This window comes from Parasteatoda tepidariorum, chromosome 3, assembly GCF_043381705.1.
Source record: "Parasteatoda tepidariorum isolate YZ-2023 chromosome 3, CAS_Ptep_4.0, whole genome shotgun sequence".
NCBI classification, from domain to species: Eukaryota; Metazoa; Arthropoda; class Arachnida; order Araneae; family Theridiidae; genus Parasteatoda; species Parasteatoda tepidariorum.
In genome coordinates this window covers 15611840-15629731 of record NC_092206.1, presented here as the reverse complement: position 1 = coordinate 15629731, position 17892 = coordinate 15611840, and the positions used below count along the sequence as shown (strand labels likewise).

Here is a 17892-nt window from a genome sequence, read left to right as displayed (position 1 = left end):
CCTGTCTTGTTGTTTATTCTATGATTGGTCTATGATTGGACAGATTTCATTCTCATTCTTTTTTCTTTCCTCGTTCATTAATCTGTTAATTCACTTTTTATTTACATTTTTCACGAGGATATTAAAAATACATATTAAGGGCGTCTTTTCAAAACACACTGCAGTGTGCAACATAAACAATGCATGTTCCATCAAACTTAATTGATTTCTTACATGTTGCTGCCGATTACTTAACCCTTTGGCGCAGAATTTTTATTAAGCAAATTTTTCACATTTTTTTTTTAGTTATTTTGCATTAATGTAGGTTAAAATACTATATTTAACATTTTAATAATTTATAGCTATGAAATAAGCATGAAACACACCGGTGTCTTTTTCTGCATTAAAGCTAAAATCTGCCATACACGGCTCACTCTATAACAATAATTTTTCAATATTGCACTTATTTTCATTAATTCAGATCTAAGAGAAATAGTTATTCATCATTGAATTTTTTTTAAATTCAGAAAATCAATTATTTATAAATATTAATGGAAAAAAGTTCAAAATACTTTTTTCTTATTTTATATTTTAGTTCAAACATAATTCCGATAATTTAATATGCATTTTAGTAACCCTTAGACTGTTTTTTATGATTAAAAAATACCAATATACATTTTTGTTCGTGATTAGAAAGCTGGTCGATGCGATTCTACACCCGGCTCGCACCAATCACAGTGCTGACGTAAAATACCCTCAGTGGTAGACGGATCAACGATTAGAGTCCCCTTGCCGTCAGGCTAACGGTGGGAGGTTTTCGTGGTCTTCCTCTCCATGAAACACAAATGAGGAAATAGTTCCATTAAAAAGTCCTCCACGAAGGCAAAATTCCGTCCTATCCTTGATTCAGGAGTTCCCTTGTCTTCTAGATTAGGCTCAAAATTACAAGGCTACGGAATTGAACCTCGGTAATAGTAGACTTAAAATTGGGTCGGCTGTTTCAACGACAGTCATAAAATAATCTAGCGGTGAAATTTCTTACAGTGTATACATAAAATTTGCATCAAGACTTGGACAAAAACTGTGCCCTTGTGAAGTGGACATAAATAGTTCTGCTCCAGACATAAATTGGTTTCCAGGAAAGTTTATTGCTTTGTACGCCTACGTACAATGCAATATTGACCACTTTCTTCTTCAGGAAACCGTGGTTTGTAAGAAATCAGCTCACATTTGTTTCAATCTAAAAAAATCAGATTCTCCAACTCTTAAAGAGGCATTTTTCTCAAATTATTAGTCTCAAAGAGACATCCTACTATTATTCATAATTTTTATTAAAATTATTCTATCAAAAGAAAAATTCAAAAATAATATAATTTTTAAGTCGTTATCCTTTTAACTACGTGAACAAATATATTATTAAAAGGAAAGAAAAAATCAGATAAGATATCAGAAGTAACAATATTTATTTCGAAATTTTTTCTACAACGATAAAGAAATGACAATTTTACGGAGATAAACTTATTCTAAAATCTGTAACATTAAGTGTCAGAATATTTTAGTACAAAGTTCAATACATTAATAGTAAAGTGTTGTGCGAGTAAACACATATTTATCATACACATACAAACCATAACATGATTGCAATATTTAACAGTCGAAACAAATAAAATAAGTAAAAGTGCAAACATATAATACACTGTTAGAAAATTTGGAGCGTATTGAACTATATAATCGTTCGTATATGCTACAATTTAAACCATGGTAAACCACATTTTCATACAAATTAATTCTACTTAAATTTGATCACACGATTCTACTGTTTAACGTTAACGGAAACGTAATTCAATTTAATACCTCGTTAAGATTGTAGCAAACATGCACGATAATATAGTTTAATATATTGATATTATCGTTTTTCTGTGAACCGATAGTTCTGATAGTGTATTTTGCCTGACAAAATTAACATAATTATTGCGATACGGTCAAGTTAAAAATGGACACAAGTGTGAGATACTAAACTAAAATATCGCTTCCTTTGTTTTAATATTACTAACTAACTGTAATAAACTGTAAACAAAGTTTCAAAATTACTCTTGTTTCTAACAAATTCCTCAAAATCATTATTTTTGAGTGATGAATTTCACTGGAAGTTTTTATCTTTTAAGCTGAAAGTTAAATCCAAAACAGCATGTATATTACTAAATGCATAGGGTGAATATTATTTAATAAATGTTAGTTTTTTAAATTTAAGTAACTAATAACAAAAATCAATAAACCGCAGTAAAATGTATCAGCATATTTTTGAAGATCTGCTTTGCGAATACATAATATTTTGCTTTCACAGACTGCATCGAAATAAGTAAAATATATTGGATATTATCAAAAGTATGCATAAGCTAAATCAAGAAGATATAGTTTCTCTTAGGACAAAATAAACATCGTTTCGATATTTGAAAATACAAAAATAGTACATAGCTACCAAAACAAGGACGTAATATCTTACGTAACAAACAAATAAAATACAAAAATTATATAATCAATAAAATTTATATAAAAGGTTTTACAGAAAGAACGAAAAAAAAATTTTTCCATTTAAATTTAGGCAAACAATTTTTGAAAAAAAAATGACGTCTTTCATTTTGCTTAAAGAAATTCTGATATCGAAAACAGTTAAGCATTTATATAAAATAAAAATATAGGGATTTTCTAATTTGTTGGTTCTGGTTGGTAAAAAAAACTAACGATACTTGTTTTTGCTTTATACAATATATATAGATGATCTATCTTTAAAGATATTGATAAAGATGGCATTGGATTGGTTTTGAAAACAAAAACAGTTCTTATTAGAGATTAGTGAGTGTTTTTATGTGGTTTATGTCATTTTTAAAATTAAAAAAATATGAGGTCCCACACCATCTACTGCCATTAATTCTACTCTATAATGATCTCTATAATAACTATAATTTATGTCAATATTACAATAATCAATCTATTATTTAATAAGCTTAAAAAAATTCTATAAATTAAAAATTAATTCTTAGACTGATATGCATATTAGTATTCTAAATTTTCTAATTAGTTGTAATTTACGATTATAATAAATAAAGGATTTGCTTCGACAAAAAAGTTATAATTTAATTTTTTAACGTGATTTTTTTTCAATCGAAAAATATATATTAGATGCTTGTAATCACCCAGGGCTAAAGAGAATACAAGGGCTAGTTCACTCCGCTCTTAGAGCTGAAACTACGATTTCCCTCCTCATGACGTCACTGTGTCTACAGATCTCGGAGATCGCAAGCAAAGATATTATAACTCTGCATCTTTCTCTTGTAAAAATAAGTTAGACTTTTTCTGGTTATTAGTCTTCAAACTTCACGTAATTAACACATTATTTCCGTTCATAGACATAGTTAAAAAAAACTTTCTTGGTTATTATATTAAAAAAATACCATTTTAAACTTATAAAAGTGTTTTGCTAGTTGGTGAAAATGACACGATAAATACTTTATTTTAAAAAGTTCAGTTTTAACTTTAACTATTAAGAAAAATGAAGGCATATATCGACACTTTTTTTATCTACATATTCTTTTATAAAGATAAGTTAAGTTAAATTTAGAATCCCTGATTTTAAAATATGTCGTTAATAGCAATTTGTTCATACTTAATCATTAGGAAACATCAACCTTAAACGCTAATTACTGAAACAAAATAATAATTTAGGTTCATAATGACATTAGAAATTTTACAATTGTTTATAGACATTTAAATTTACGATGATATAATTTATAGATATTTAAATTGAAGAGAATATAATTTTTAAAAAAAATCATAAATATTTAGAATAACTACATTAAAAAATATGTTATGAAATTAGGAGAATTTCAACTATATACTATATATTTTATTTATACTTTTTACTTACATTTTAATTTTCTTTGACTTTATCTATTTTTTAATTCTTTTCACCTGCCTTTCTTTATGAAGTAACGAGGCGGTTTCTATTTAGATAATGAATTTTTATAAAAGTTCTTTACGACAGAATAAACGTATTGCTGTTTTATATTAACTGTGTCATTTCGGAATCCATTCTTTACATAGTTGTTCATTTACTTTAGGGAACACGCGAAAAATTATACTTTTTCCTTTTGTTTTTATATCAGAATTTTTGCAAGTTGCAATCGCGCAAACTGGCATTTCGATAATAGTTTTAAATTCTTGTAAATTCACTGCAAAAACTGAGGAAAGTCATTATAGAAAATAACAAATGTCTTAGAATATCTCGCAAAAAGAAATGATCCAATATTAGTTAGAGCTAGTAAGGCCAAACGCTCCGTTCTTGAAGTAAAAGTGCGAGCTTTGCGCCAAAGTGACGTCACTAGAGTGACATCGGAGGATCGGCGCGGCAAGAGATACTTCAAAGGAGTGAACTAGCCCTTCTATTCTCTTTAGCCCTGGTAATCACCACCTCTAATAAATAATTTAAAATGATCGTAAAAAATGAAGCCAGAAACAGTATACAAATTAAGAGTCGCACATAAATATTTAAGCAATAAAAAACAATAATAAAGAATTCTATCGAATTGTAAGAATTCAAATAATTCTTAAAGAATTAAAATTATTTTAATTCTTAGAATTATTTGAATTCTTAGACTGAGCTGATTCAAAAAACATTTATTGGATGTTTTTAATCACCATTTATAATAAATAATTTGGAATCGTTATAAAAAAAATAAGAAGGCAAAAAATTACACTCATTCGAAGTCATACATATATGTTTAAGCAAGAAAAAACAAAAAAACACTACTGATATCAGTCGAACTATTAAAGGAAATCTTAGATTAAACAGATCAAAATCAGTTTGAGAGCACGATAAAATTTAAAGATATTTCTAATAATCACATCAACTGTTCTGTTTCCTGCAGCAAACCAACAGGATTCGATGTTTCAGTTTCACCTTACTTAATAGTAGTTTGCTAGATTTCAAAAATTATTACGTTCTCCCTACGCTTGCATTTTAATTTGTAACCCCTATTATGTATGCATTTCTTATTTCATTACGGATTAGTTGTCTAAAAATATAAGTTGAGGGTGGTGATTATGGAACATCGTGCTTTCTAACAGAACTTTTCGTTATCATCGTTATTCATTGAATGATTTTGTATAAGTGATGAAATTGTTAATTGAATATACATTGCCCGGTTTTCATATACTGAAGTTTCTTTTATGGTTAAAAGCTATTGCCAAATTTTCCTACACTGATTTATTTTAATGTTAAAGACCATTGCTCAGATGATAATGTGTATAGTAGCTATTAGGCTTTAGATATTAGGATTCAGACTATAACTGACCTGACTTAGTTAGACCCAGTTTTACTCGGTTAAAAGTGTAACCATTGGAGGTTTCAGGAGCTATAACCAGTAAGGATTGATTATCTCCAACTTTAACTGCATAAATCTACTTTTAGCTTTAATTATTCTTTTAACCCTAACATATGCACCAAATTAAGACATTGTAAATAAAAGTTTTATGATACATTAAGCAAGCAGTAAAAAAATTTCCGAAGTGTTAGCTGTGAAAATAAAAAGTGTTGTTTTCGTGGATTTGAAAAAATTTTTTAAAGTATTCTAGTGCTCTAAAAGTTTAAAGTATTCTTGTTTAAAGTATCCCTAAATCAAGTAGACAAAATTATCACAAACAAGCAACTATTAGATAAAATTATAGATTTTTATACACGCCTTTCCAAGTTATTTCATTATCAGGTATTTTTACATAGGTTATTTTATATGTTATACATTTTATACAAAATTTAAGTTTCTGTCCTGTCTTCTGAAATGGCGAAAACTTGAAAAGCCTAAGTCTATTAACGTGATACAAATTAAATTAATTAAATTCTTTTCCTATAAACGGGAGTTAAGGGAATAAAGGAGATATCTATCCACTCCTAAAGTTGTAAAATAATATATACTTTTCCGGAAAGACATAAATTTATCGACAGATAAACCGATTTATTTTTTTTCATTCAACTTTTATTTCGATTTATTAAAATTCTTAAAACTGATCATTTTGTTTAAATCAAAATTAGGTAGCTTAATTTTGCATTTTGCAAAAAAATTAGCTTTCACTACGACCCTGCTCATCAGAAATCTTGACTAGGTCATTGCAGTTTCCGGTCTAATTACTATTACCTAACACACTGTAAAAAATGTTTATTCAGATTTAACAAAACTTTCTTCGTTTGAATGAAATATTTCGTCCTTCTAGCTTCAATCGTCTAGTCTTTATTCTGTTTCGTCATTCCAGTTAACAATGCACTGCGATGAGGTTCCGAGTTGAGGAAACATTTTCGTCAGGTATTTGAAAGTCACAAATCACATGATTTCGTGACAAAATGATTCTCAAAATTAACAAAACACTCAAGAAACGCTGAATCGTCAAAATGAAAGTTTTGTTTCTGAGAATGCATACCATATTATGACATTTTAACATGATATATGAAAATACGAGTTTAAAATAATCAAGCGTGTAATCAACAAGAAATCTATACCATTAAGAAATAAATTTTATAAAATTGACTGTTAATAATGATTCGAGAAATTTTTCAAAAAATTTTAGAAATAGTAATTATTTTTATAATTCTTCGAAATTTGAGATTTTGTTGTTATCCACACATACTATACATTATGAAAGTTAATAGCTGTATCTATAAAAGAAATACCAAAAGTGTAAAGTGAGAAAAGTGCCAAAGGATAGTAAAAAGAATTCTATTGATGTACGAAAAGATTTTTTTTTAACAACGACTGATCTTAACGACAAGAGCAGCTTTCCACACTCATGTTTGGGTAGCTTTTGAGAATGACATTCCTGTTCTCATCATAGTACATGAGAGAAACAGAACTCAGAGATTGAGGAACGCAGCATAAACCTGGTACACCTTTCTTCAATCCCATAGAGTAGATTAAACTTTGAATCGTGGCATGGTTGGATGACTGTACATTCTGGAAAGGATGGTAAATATTAGGCTTGAAAAAAATAATCAGTTGACAAAAGAATCCTCTCTACAAGTATACAAAATCTACAAAAGAACCCTGTACAAATCTACTCTATAAAAATAAGACACTATATATTGATTCCAATTAAATATTCCATTGTTAAAAAAATAATGCAAACAAGAAAAATTATACCATTTGTATGAAATAATTCCCATTTTCTTCCACCATAAAACGAATACTATTAACTATAACGAAATATATTCTTCTATAAAACTGATAATGTCCTCTACAAAACAGATACCTTTCGCGATAAAATAGATATCATTCACTGTAAACATAGAGCGGATCAGTTGGCCAAAGACGTGACTTACCTTGATGTCGAACTTTTGATATCGGTCCCGTTGCTATACTGGAAACATACTGCTTGGAAAAAAAAACTGCATTGAACTGTAACATTGAATTCTTATATTCACCAAATCAGTGTAAGCTAGAAGATTTTTTTTCCAGCTATTTTAGAGCGGTTAAAGTGTAGGAAGTTTTTTACTGAGTTTAAATTAACTCAGATTCTTACGGGACAAATTTTAACAACTATTTGTTCAGGTTTAATTTAGTAAATTGTAATTTTTGTTCCTACTGTCAGGATTTTGACAATGTAAAACACTTTATGTTTTATTGTAATTTTCATTCAAGTCGAAGACAGAGCTTAAAAAAGCAGCTGAGACACCCAGGTAATTCTTGGCTACTTCTTTTGTCCCTCTTCTTAAATGCACTGAAAACCTAAATATTTTACGCGATTTTGTTTGCAACTTAAACTATTAATTTTGGCTTGTTTCTTTTTAATTTACAATTGCACTTCGTCCACTTACATCTGTAAACCACGTGTTATACTTTGTGGAGTATTAGGGGCTGTATAATAAGTTTAAATAAAAAAATGACTATGAGCAGATACTATTCACCCTAAAAAAGGTACTCACCACTATATGTCAGATAATTTCTACTATAAAATGAGTAGTATCCCCATGAAATGGATACTACCCACTACAAAACGAGATATTATAAAACAGACACTTTCAACTTTATTTCCACATTTTCCATTATAAAACAAATGCTGTCTATCATGAAATAAAATATTTTTACTATTTAACAGATAATTTTAATTGCATACACATTTCAACTAAAAAAGAATTTTTTTTTCCTACTACACAAATAGGTATTTTTCACCCTATGAATTCTCTTAACTATAAAATGTACGCTTTCCACAACAAATGTATTTTTTTCCATTATAAAACAAATAAATTCAAAAAACCCAAACGGATACGGTCAACTATAAAATATGAGCTTTCTAATACAAGTTGGAACTGTCCAGGAAAAAAAATGAATATTTTCCATTTCAAACGAATACTATCCACTGCATTTGGTCGAACAGATACATTTATGTCCAATAAAATTACGAAAAGATTACTGGCTCTAGGTAAGTTAGCGTATAAGGTAAGTAAGGTGTCTTTAAAAAAGTTTGTGAAATTCTCAATGCTTACTTTCTTTAGGGGATGAGAACAAACACCAGAACAATATGAAGCATCGAACGTCTTGGGAGAAATGATCCAGTCGCCCCAACCTATTTCTGCAAAATTTACGACCAACTTCCGTTTTTGGCATGAATCTTGATCAAATGTACTCTCATCATCAAGATAATCATCTTCATCATCTCCTTCGTAGTCGGGATTATTTCTCGTCTCCTTTTTGAACCAATCTACAAAATAAAAAATTACCAAGAATTTAACTCAAAATTTAAATTTCGATACCTATAAGAGAAAAAATAATGATGAAGCATCCAATTCCTCTTGAGATTTGCAATACCGGTACGCATTTTAAAAACTTTATTGGCAACAAACTTGCAAAAATAAGCGTTAGCTGGAAATGTTGCCTTGGACTATGTCCTAAATGTTGCCTTCAAAATGCTGCCTGCTCCAATTTCAAAATCATATCACAATTTCAAAAAAATGTTACATCATTTCGTTTGATTCTCTTAAATCACTTCGTTTGGGCGAAACAAAATCGGGGTTGATAACTATTTACTCCTTATTCAATTATTTTCAATCCCACAGTTCATTTGTTAATCAACAATTCATTAATTTTTTGTGAACAAGAAAAATTCAATTGTAAATAAGTTACAATAGTTCGGTTATAGCAGATACTGAAACGCTAACAGCAAATACAAAGTAAATAACTAATACTATTTGTGTGTTAAACAATTAACAAATATAAAGCTTGAAAATTATTAAATTTTAAAAATAGGGAATGAAATAAAAATGAATAAAATGAAAAATTTAAACTGAATTGATAGTTCTGTAAATTTTTTGTCTATTTTAACGACTGAAAAGTCATTCCCATTCATCAAATCACAAGTTCAGAGTAACGAGAGTAGTGGTATCAATCGAGAAATAATTTCTTTCTACCATTTAATACCGACCAGAAAGCTTAATATACAAATTTACTTCGATTTGCCGTTTTAAAAATGCATATTTTCAAACTTATTTCACTGGATTCGATTATTTTTTTAGCTCTTCCAATTATCCTAGTTCAAAATTATTTAATTGTAAAAATTTGAAAACAGTTTTATTTAACACAAATTTTAATGAATGGTTTTATATAAATAAAAATATTAAGAAAAATAAGTTGCTAATTAGTTTAATTTAAAGCTGTATTTTCATTTACCTATATTTATCTTGTCACTCAATTTACCCTATAAAATTTAGGAATTGTTGCTACGTTCGTGAGATTTAATATTTAAGCACTGTGAAGCAAAAGAAACAGGTGACTTAAAAATTAAAATCAATCTCATGTAAATGTCTTCGTTTCGTGAATATTAGGGTTTTTAGTAACAGTTATTAATAGCTGTTAAATTAAATTTTGTCCAGCTTTAACCATCCTCTTCTATCCTGAGAATGATAATCGTGCAAAATTTTAATGCAAAGAAAGATCACCGTTTTTTCTTAAAACTATAAACTAAAAATCAGATCTAAAATTTTTAAATTTGGAAAGTTACTCCATTGCCGCATAGTTTGTGCTCATTAAATTTGTAAAAATTCAAAATTATTTATTGATTATAACAATTTTCATTAAGTTGACAAAATCTCGTAAGGCTGAAAGCTTTTTAAATGTGGATGATTTAACCGAGAATTTTTTTTTTATCAAAAGAGTTTCAAAACTCAGTATTAAAACCTTAGTTGATGCTTCTGCCTGAAAACTTAAAAAATCCTTAAAACTTAAAATCCAGAACTTGGAAAATGTTAACAATGCGATAATCTAATCGAAAAAGTCTTCAAAATTTTCTAATATGTATGATAGTTTTAAGCTTATTAAAATCAGCCCGTATGAAGCCTCATTAAGAAATGACCTTTAACTAAACCTATCACCGAAACGAAAACTAGTATCCAAACAAATAAACCAATTATTCAGTCAGACTGAATCTGCTTAGTTCTGTTGAATTAAACCTTTGAAATAGCTATTTTTAATAAGCCTTCACTTTGCAAACTGCCAGAAACATATCAAGCGAATTGAATAGCGAATAATTTATGATATTTTCTAACTAACTGGCAAGTTTGTGAGCTCACTGCAATTAGCTTGAAAGTTGTCAGACATATTAGAAAATATTTTTTCTACTATTATCCTAGCAAGATTCAGTTAACCATTTTCCTGCAGTGTACCATTTGTACCATTACACGTGGTTCAACATGTTGTACCAGCCGTAAGCATAAGGTTAACTCAACATTTTAAGGTGTACGCTGAAAAAAATTCTGCATCAAATTGCGATAAAGTTTCCACACTTAAGGTGCATCATCCATAAAATCATTTTAATCGTAAAATATTAGACCAAAATTTTTACAGTAATAATTATTTAATTAGAGCAATTAAGTGATTTTACGGCAATTAATGTTGTAAAAATTACGGTTAATCATTTTTTTTTTATCCGTAACATGTGCCGGTAAAAATGCATTTTTATAGTAAAAAGCACCGACACCCTGAGTGCCGGTACTTTTTACCATCATTTGATAATAAATAATTCACAGTGTAAGACAACTGTGGATATTTACAACGAACCAAAATTATTCAATTATATCAGGACATAGACAGGGGTCTGTTTAGAAGAAATTTGGGTCCGTTTACGGACCCTTCACAAAATTTCTTTTCATAAAAACGGACCCTTCACAAAATATTTTAACTTAAAAACGGACCCTTCACAAGATAATTTATCTTTTAATCGGACCCTTCACAAATTTGTTTATCTTCATTATTGTTTTGTTAATCGAATACACCCTTCCCAGGGGCGAAAACAAGAAGGACAGATGCAAACGAATTAAGTTTTGTCTTCGGCAGACGATTCTTCCTTTATTCGCCCGAAATGAATATTCTGCGTTCAGCAGTATAGGCTAAATACCAAATATTTATATGTTGCATCTCTAATTTTAAAGCAGTAATTGCTGTTTATTTTCGAAAATTAAATTTTTTTATTATAATTTTACAGTGCTGAGCATAATCTTGTATCTATTTACAATTTAAAAACTCCTTGAAAAAGTTTTTTGCAATAACCGGACCCTATTTTCACAAATTCATAAAAACAGGACCCTGGTTGGAGGAATGTGACTAAACGCTAATTTTATGTTCAAAAATTACGAGTAATTTTTTCACAATTTTACAAAAACCGGACCTTTCACAAAATGTCTGGACAGACCCCTGATAGATATCCTGTAAACTGGATTCTACAGTAATTTAAGCAAGTAATTTAGTCTTAACTAACAGCTACTGTTATTCTTTATTTTGAAAATATTATTTTTTACTTTTCCCCCAGGCATATGGTAAGCGTTTATCCTTTCTTCGACGACGACGCCTCCTCTTTCTGTGCTTCTCTAAGGATGAGGGAGACACTTTTCTAGCTTCAGGACGAGGAACAACAGCGGAATCTAAAGGTTTGTACTTGATTCGAGCTTGAACTTCTGCTAGTGAACCATCCACCTTTTCTGACATGTAATCTGGCAGTTCATTGTCTAAAATCTTTAAGAGGAATAAAAAAGGTTTTTTTTAAATCATTCAGATAAAATTAATCAAGCGATTTTGTATAAAAAAAATTATTTTAGTGACATGCATCCATAAAAGTATTGAGTAAGCGACTAGACAATATTTTTCTTCAACATCCATAAGTATCCTGCTCTGTCCAATACCTCCTAGAAAGAGAAGACCTTAGCACGGGTTACCATAAACAAGAAATTTGATCCTTTAGTAGTCCAAACGTAATGGCATCTTTCGTATGTACCACCACTGTGCAACTTAGCAGTCCAAACGTAGTGACATCTTTCTTCTTTTTCATCGACTGATTATTTTTATGTTCGTCACGTCGGACAACTAAATTGATCCGTGCTGAGGCCTTCGCTCTTCTAGGACAGGGGTGGCGAACCTTTATGCACTAACGTGCCATTTTTTCGAAAAAAATTTTGAACGAGATCATAGACGTGCCGACAAATAGTTTTGACTTCGTGATTATTGGGTAAATAATAATAATACTAAATACTATCAACTCAAATCTCTTTATTTACTACGAAAAAAAATACATTTTGCAATACTCGTACAATTATACTCGTAATTCAACTTAAAATAACATCAGTGTGACTTCTGTTGCTGCAGATTAGATGAAAAATAACTTATATTAGGATTGTAAGATGTTAGTTTAGGCAGAACTGTTAATTTTTTTTGCTAGTTATTTGTTGTTAGCTTGTTTTTTTTATGGTTATTAATTGCTTTTTTGGCATTAATTGTTTATTTTTTTAATAAATTTTTCGTGAATTTTAATTTAACTGTTAATATGCTTCATAGTGAACTTTGTGATCGGTGGCGTGCCCAAAATATTGTGTCGCGTGCCATAAATTACACGCGTGCCATTGGTTCGCCATCCCTGTTCTAGGAGGTGTTGCTCTGTCCCGCAGTGGACTAATCGTAAGGACACGATTCCCAGCAGATCACCGAAGTCAATCATCACTGGATACGGTCAGTGTGCGGGTGGGTGACGACTCAATCTGCGTAGGGACCGAGGGTGCGCGGTATTGGTCCTCGTTAAACAGTTCTACCGTAAAGTGCTCAACTTCACATGCAGGTCGTTGGGCTATTGAAGCGGGGCGCCATCCTCTCTGCAGAGGATCAAAATTGTGTTGGCATGGCTTCGGATCATCCTCGGCGATGTTTCCCAGACCGTCGCCAATGGAACATTGTGCAGCGCTAGTGCGAAGTAAATGAACTACAACAACAAGTATCATGCTCTTCAAAAATATATGTTAAATATTTTACAAAAAATATTATTTGAGCACATTTTAGAATGCACTTGCATATTTGAACACATATTAAAGAATATAATCACAAATTCAGACATATATTTAAACATGCTCAGAAACTCGATCATGAACTTAAATATAAATTAGAGCACATATCCAACCAAATTGTAGATATATTGTTAAAACTGACCAAGGTACAATTTGGAAAAAAAATAGTTAATGGGCTTAAGTAATTTGACTATGTTATCTTTTAAACAAAAAGCAACAATAGTGTACAGTACGCAAAAGATACGGATCACCCTGAATTACCTTTAATTCATTGCTCGGATCTTCATGTATAAGGACTCAATCTTAATGTTCGGGGGGTAACCACAAATATGCTAATTATTTAGTGTATAAAATATTTTTGGTTACGAAGTCAGACACAAATGCGTACTTTCTCTGAAAAAAAAAGTACCTTTTTTCGACGTTTCTGGATTTTTGACCCTCAAAACATTAGGGGTAGCCACAATGGGGGTAATGTCGTCGATCCCAAGAGTTGGTTATGAGAGAGATCCGAATTTTGAACTCCTGAATATTAATTTAACTTTTTGTGTATTTCGCCATATCTCAAGAATTCTTTAAGTAAATTAAAAATTTTTGCTCACAATTATAAATTTATTTTATGCAAAATTAACTCCATGCAAAAAAAAAACATTTATAATTATTTATTATTTTATTTAATAATTGTCAAAAAAATTTTACGTTTTAATGTATTTAAACTCTTATATCATTTTTAAATAAGTCGAATAATTATTGAGAAATCAAAATTTTAAAAAGTTGTAAATTTAAATTTTGATTAACATTGTTTTCCGTTAAACCAAAGAAAAAATTCCTTTTTTCAAACGTCTCTGAATTAAAATATAATTAAAGAATCGAAAATTGGGCTTTGTGATTTCTTATAATTATACTCATTTATCTTTTGTATACCGAATAATACCATTTATCTTATATATCTTCACAGTATATCATTTATCCATTATCGAGATAAATGGATAAATGGTATACCAGGTATACTGAAATATTCGAAGGCTTACAAATGCTTTTTTTATATGTACAGATTTTTGTATTAATTTTTTTATATATTTAACATAAATATTGTTATTTTAATAAGATATGCTTATATATGTTATCAAAACAAGCTTTTAAAAATAAGTAAGCTTTTGTTTGAAAACCATATTCATATTTATATTTCTGACAGCGGAATTATAATCCTTTAATAACTTTTACGAAGAAATACTTAAACCACTTTGATTAATTAATTAATTAAATTGTTTATCAGACATACTTAGATAGAACTTAGTTTTAATCTTCAATTTCTACATAAATAATAAAAAAGAAGTCAATTTGAAAGGAGTTAGTATTGTAAATCTTTAGAACGTATATTAAAAGTAAATTACATTTATATTTTAAGAAAACATTTATTTATACTTTCTGCATAGATTGAATAACATTGGGAAAATTAATTTTAACTATTATAACAACTTAATTCATTTTATTATTTTTAGTTCTTTGCTGGCATTAAGCTCTAATCTCTATTTTCAGCTTTAAAAAGTTAAAATCAAAATTAACAAATTAAGTTGAAAATAATTAATAACGTAAAATAACTTTTAAATCTGATAAGCATTTATAAACTATTTAATTAATCTTTTGGAAGTATGGAATGAAATACATTATATTTATTTTTAACTCATAAGTACATGGTACTTAATTCATAAATTAAATGATTAAATTATCAAAATGTAAAAGTCTAATCAGCTTTATTATGAATTATTTTAAAAGGATTATGCAAAAAAAAAATTATTAGTATTCTACGCCGTTTACTGTCATAAAATGAATGCAAAGTTAAAAATCTAATGCAATTTTAATGCAGTTAAAGGTGTATTTTATAAGTTTTCTAAAATCTGAGAAAATATTTAGAACTATTAAAATAAAGTGTTTTTAATTTTGTAAAAATAAATACTAAATGATGTTTGTCAACAGAATTTGTATATCTTAATTAAGTCTACAAAAATTTATTCGTAATGAGAAAATCCATTGAATTTGACAAATATTCATGAAGCGTTTTAAAATTTTTCTGAAATTGGTTTATGTAAAAAAGAAAAGAAGTTCAAATTTAAGAGAAACACCAGATTTTCGTCAAAGTGCTCCTAAGAAAATAATTAAAGGAAAAGAAATTAAATTCAACTCTATTAATGACCATAACTGGAGAGTTAAACTTGGAGTAATTATTAAAGCATCGCATTTTCATCACTAGATTGAAAATGTTTCAATTTAAGTAAATAAATTAATTAAAAAAATAATGTTTGAACTATTTTCTATAATAAAAGCTACAGAAGAAAACAAGTTACAAAAACAAAACAATTCAGAAAAGAGGAAATAAAAGTATTTCATGCAAATATGTGGCAGATTTTTAGAAAAAAATTACATACTTCAACTTAACTTTGTTTTTAAAAAAAAATGGGAAGAAAAGTTATTCTAGGAGTATATTAATTTTAATATGAAATTTGAAAGCTAACTTGAACATATTACGTTTTTTTTTTTTTGCAATTAGAATTTTAAAGTTTTCAGTATTTTAAACTTAATCAGGACGCCGCCATAACATCTTCACTACATCTTGAAAATTTTCCTGAATAATTTTTTTATGTTGTTTTTGAAATGTAGATATCGCACTCATTTGCCAGTAAGCTATCTCTTTATTTGACGTTATCATTCAAATACATATTAGTTGGTAGTATGCTAGTTAGCTGGTAAAATGTGTGAGGTTAACATTTCTACAATTTTGATGTTTTTCATTTTTACGTTCTTAACATTATTACGATTTCGATGGATTTGCATTTTTACAGTTTTTATGGGTTTTCATTTTTACAGTCTTATATTTTTACAATTTCTTACAATTATTTTCTTACAATTATTTTCTTGAATTTTCAGTTTCGTTTTGCGGTGGTTTTTTTAATTAACATGTTAACATTCTCTTAATTATTAAACTGAACAAACGGTAAAACTTTTTTTCGGTTATACTTTTATAGTTCCAATTGAAAATCAAATTCATTTATTTAATGAAAAAAATAAACTGAAATTTGGAAACTCAAATAAAAATAATAGCATCTGAACAAAGCGACGCAAAATTTTTATTAAGCATATATGTCATTATTTTGTATTATATTGTATTGTATTATATTGTATTTCAAAATAAGGGGGAAATATTATATTCATCATTTTTTTAATTTATAGTTATGAAATACAGCATGAAGCACCGGTATCTTTTTTCGCGTCAAAAGTAAAATCTTCCAAACACGGCACTGTTTTAAATAATAATTTTTCAAATTTTCGCTTATTCGCAGTTATTAAGATCTAACAGAAACAGTTATTGAAATTTCCTTAATTTACAAAATTTCTTACATTTTTGAATATGAATGAAAAGAAAAAATTTTAAACGATTTTTTTTAATTTATTTTAGTTCAACTATGATTCCGATAATCTAACAGATTTTTTACTAACTATTAAACTGTTCTTTTTTTTGTAATTAAAGAAACACTGAGATATATTTTTACTGGTAATTGGAACGTTAGAAAAAATATGTATATCTCCCATCTGCGTCAAAGGGGTTAAACAAAACTCATGTATGAACGAGTCAAAAGTGTTTCAAGAATATAAGTACCTCTGGTTTTACATCTCTCTTTTCCCTAAGATTATTTAAGTCTCTGTCCAACTCTTCTATGCTCATGTGGTCATCATCTTCAGAGAATAGAACTATAAAGGGTTGAGATATCACTTCAGAAACATCGACATTCTCTGGACCTTTTACAAACACTCCAATCAAATGATGTTGCTCAGCATCACCTGAAATATGTATGTAACAATACATTCTAACACAAAAGTTCTAAACTTTAACATGATACATGAAGCTACTTTTCAATCTTCATATGAAATAATACTTTTTTGAAAGTAACCTGCTATTTTCATAAATTTTTAAGTTATCAAATATCAACATATAATTTTTCTCAACAGAATGTGACTGTCAGAGTAAACCAAAACTACAAATGCAGTTGAAACAATACTTTTAGCATAAAAGGTGGAAATGTTAGGCAGAGATAAAGAGAATAAAATGTTAAAATGCAACATACGATTAATGTGCTTTTATCTTAATCTCGTTGTCATCAGAGCACGTTTAGTATAGATTTCCTTCTCATGCTTCAAACCTTTGCAAAATATCCTTTTTTCATCTCTGTCACTAGCCAGTTTTATGTCTTATCATTGAAACATCTCTGACAAACAAACATCGTACAAACAAAACAAAACGAAACAAAAGTACATCTCTGGTAGAGACTGGGGCGCTGATGCCAAAACGCTCAGGACAACATATATTACACTTATTAGGCCTATCCTAGAGTATGGGTTCCCAATCTACTTCTGTGCCTCACCATCTAACCTCCATCATTTAGAAAGAGTGCAATTGAGTGCAGCTCGCATTATAACGGGCCTGAGAAATAGCTGCCCAAACGATATAGTACTATACGAGGCTAATCTTCCACCCCTTAGTCATGTTAGAAACTCGAATT

General features: G+C 28.9%; 1 protein-coding gene across 1 annotated transcript; it reads right to left on the bottom strand.

The window, feature by feature from the left end:
• Nucleotides 1-1425: 1425 nt before the first annotated feature.
• On the bottom strand, nucleotides 1426-17173 carry LOC107436461 (bone morphogenetic protein 3; the record flags this gene model as incomplete). The annotated part of the gene is given in 4 exon segments (XM_043044483.2): nucleotides 1426-6977; nucleotides 8507-8721; nucleotides 11810-12023; nucleotides 16992-17173. Coding segments are annotated over 4 exon segments (803 nt in total), but the record flags the coding sequence as incomplete, so codon positions are not given.
• Nucleotides 17174-17892: the final 719 nt, after the last annotated feature.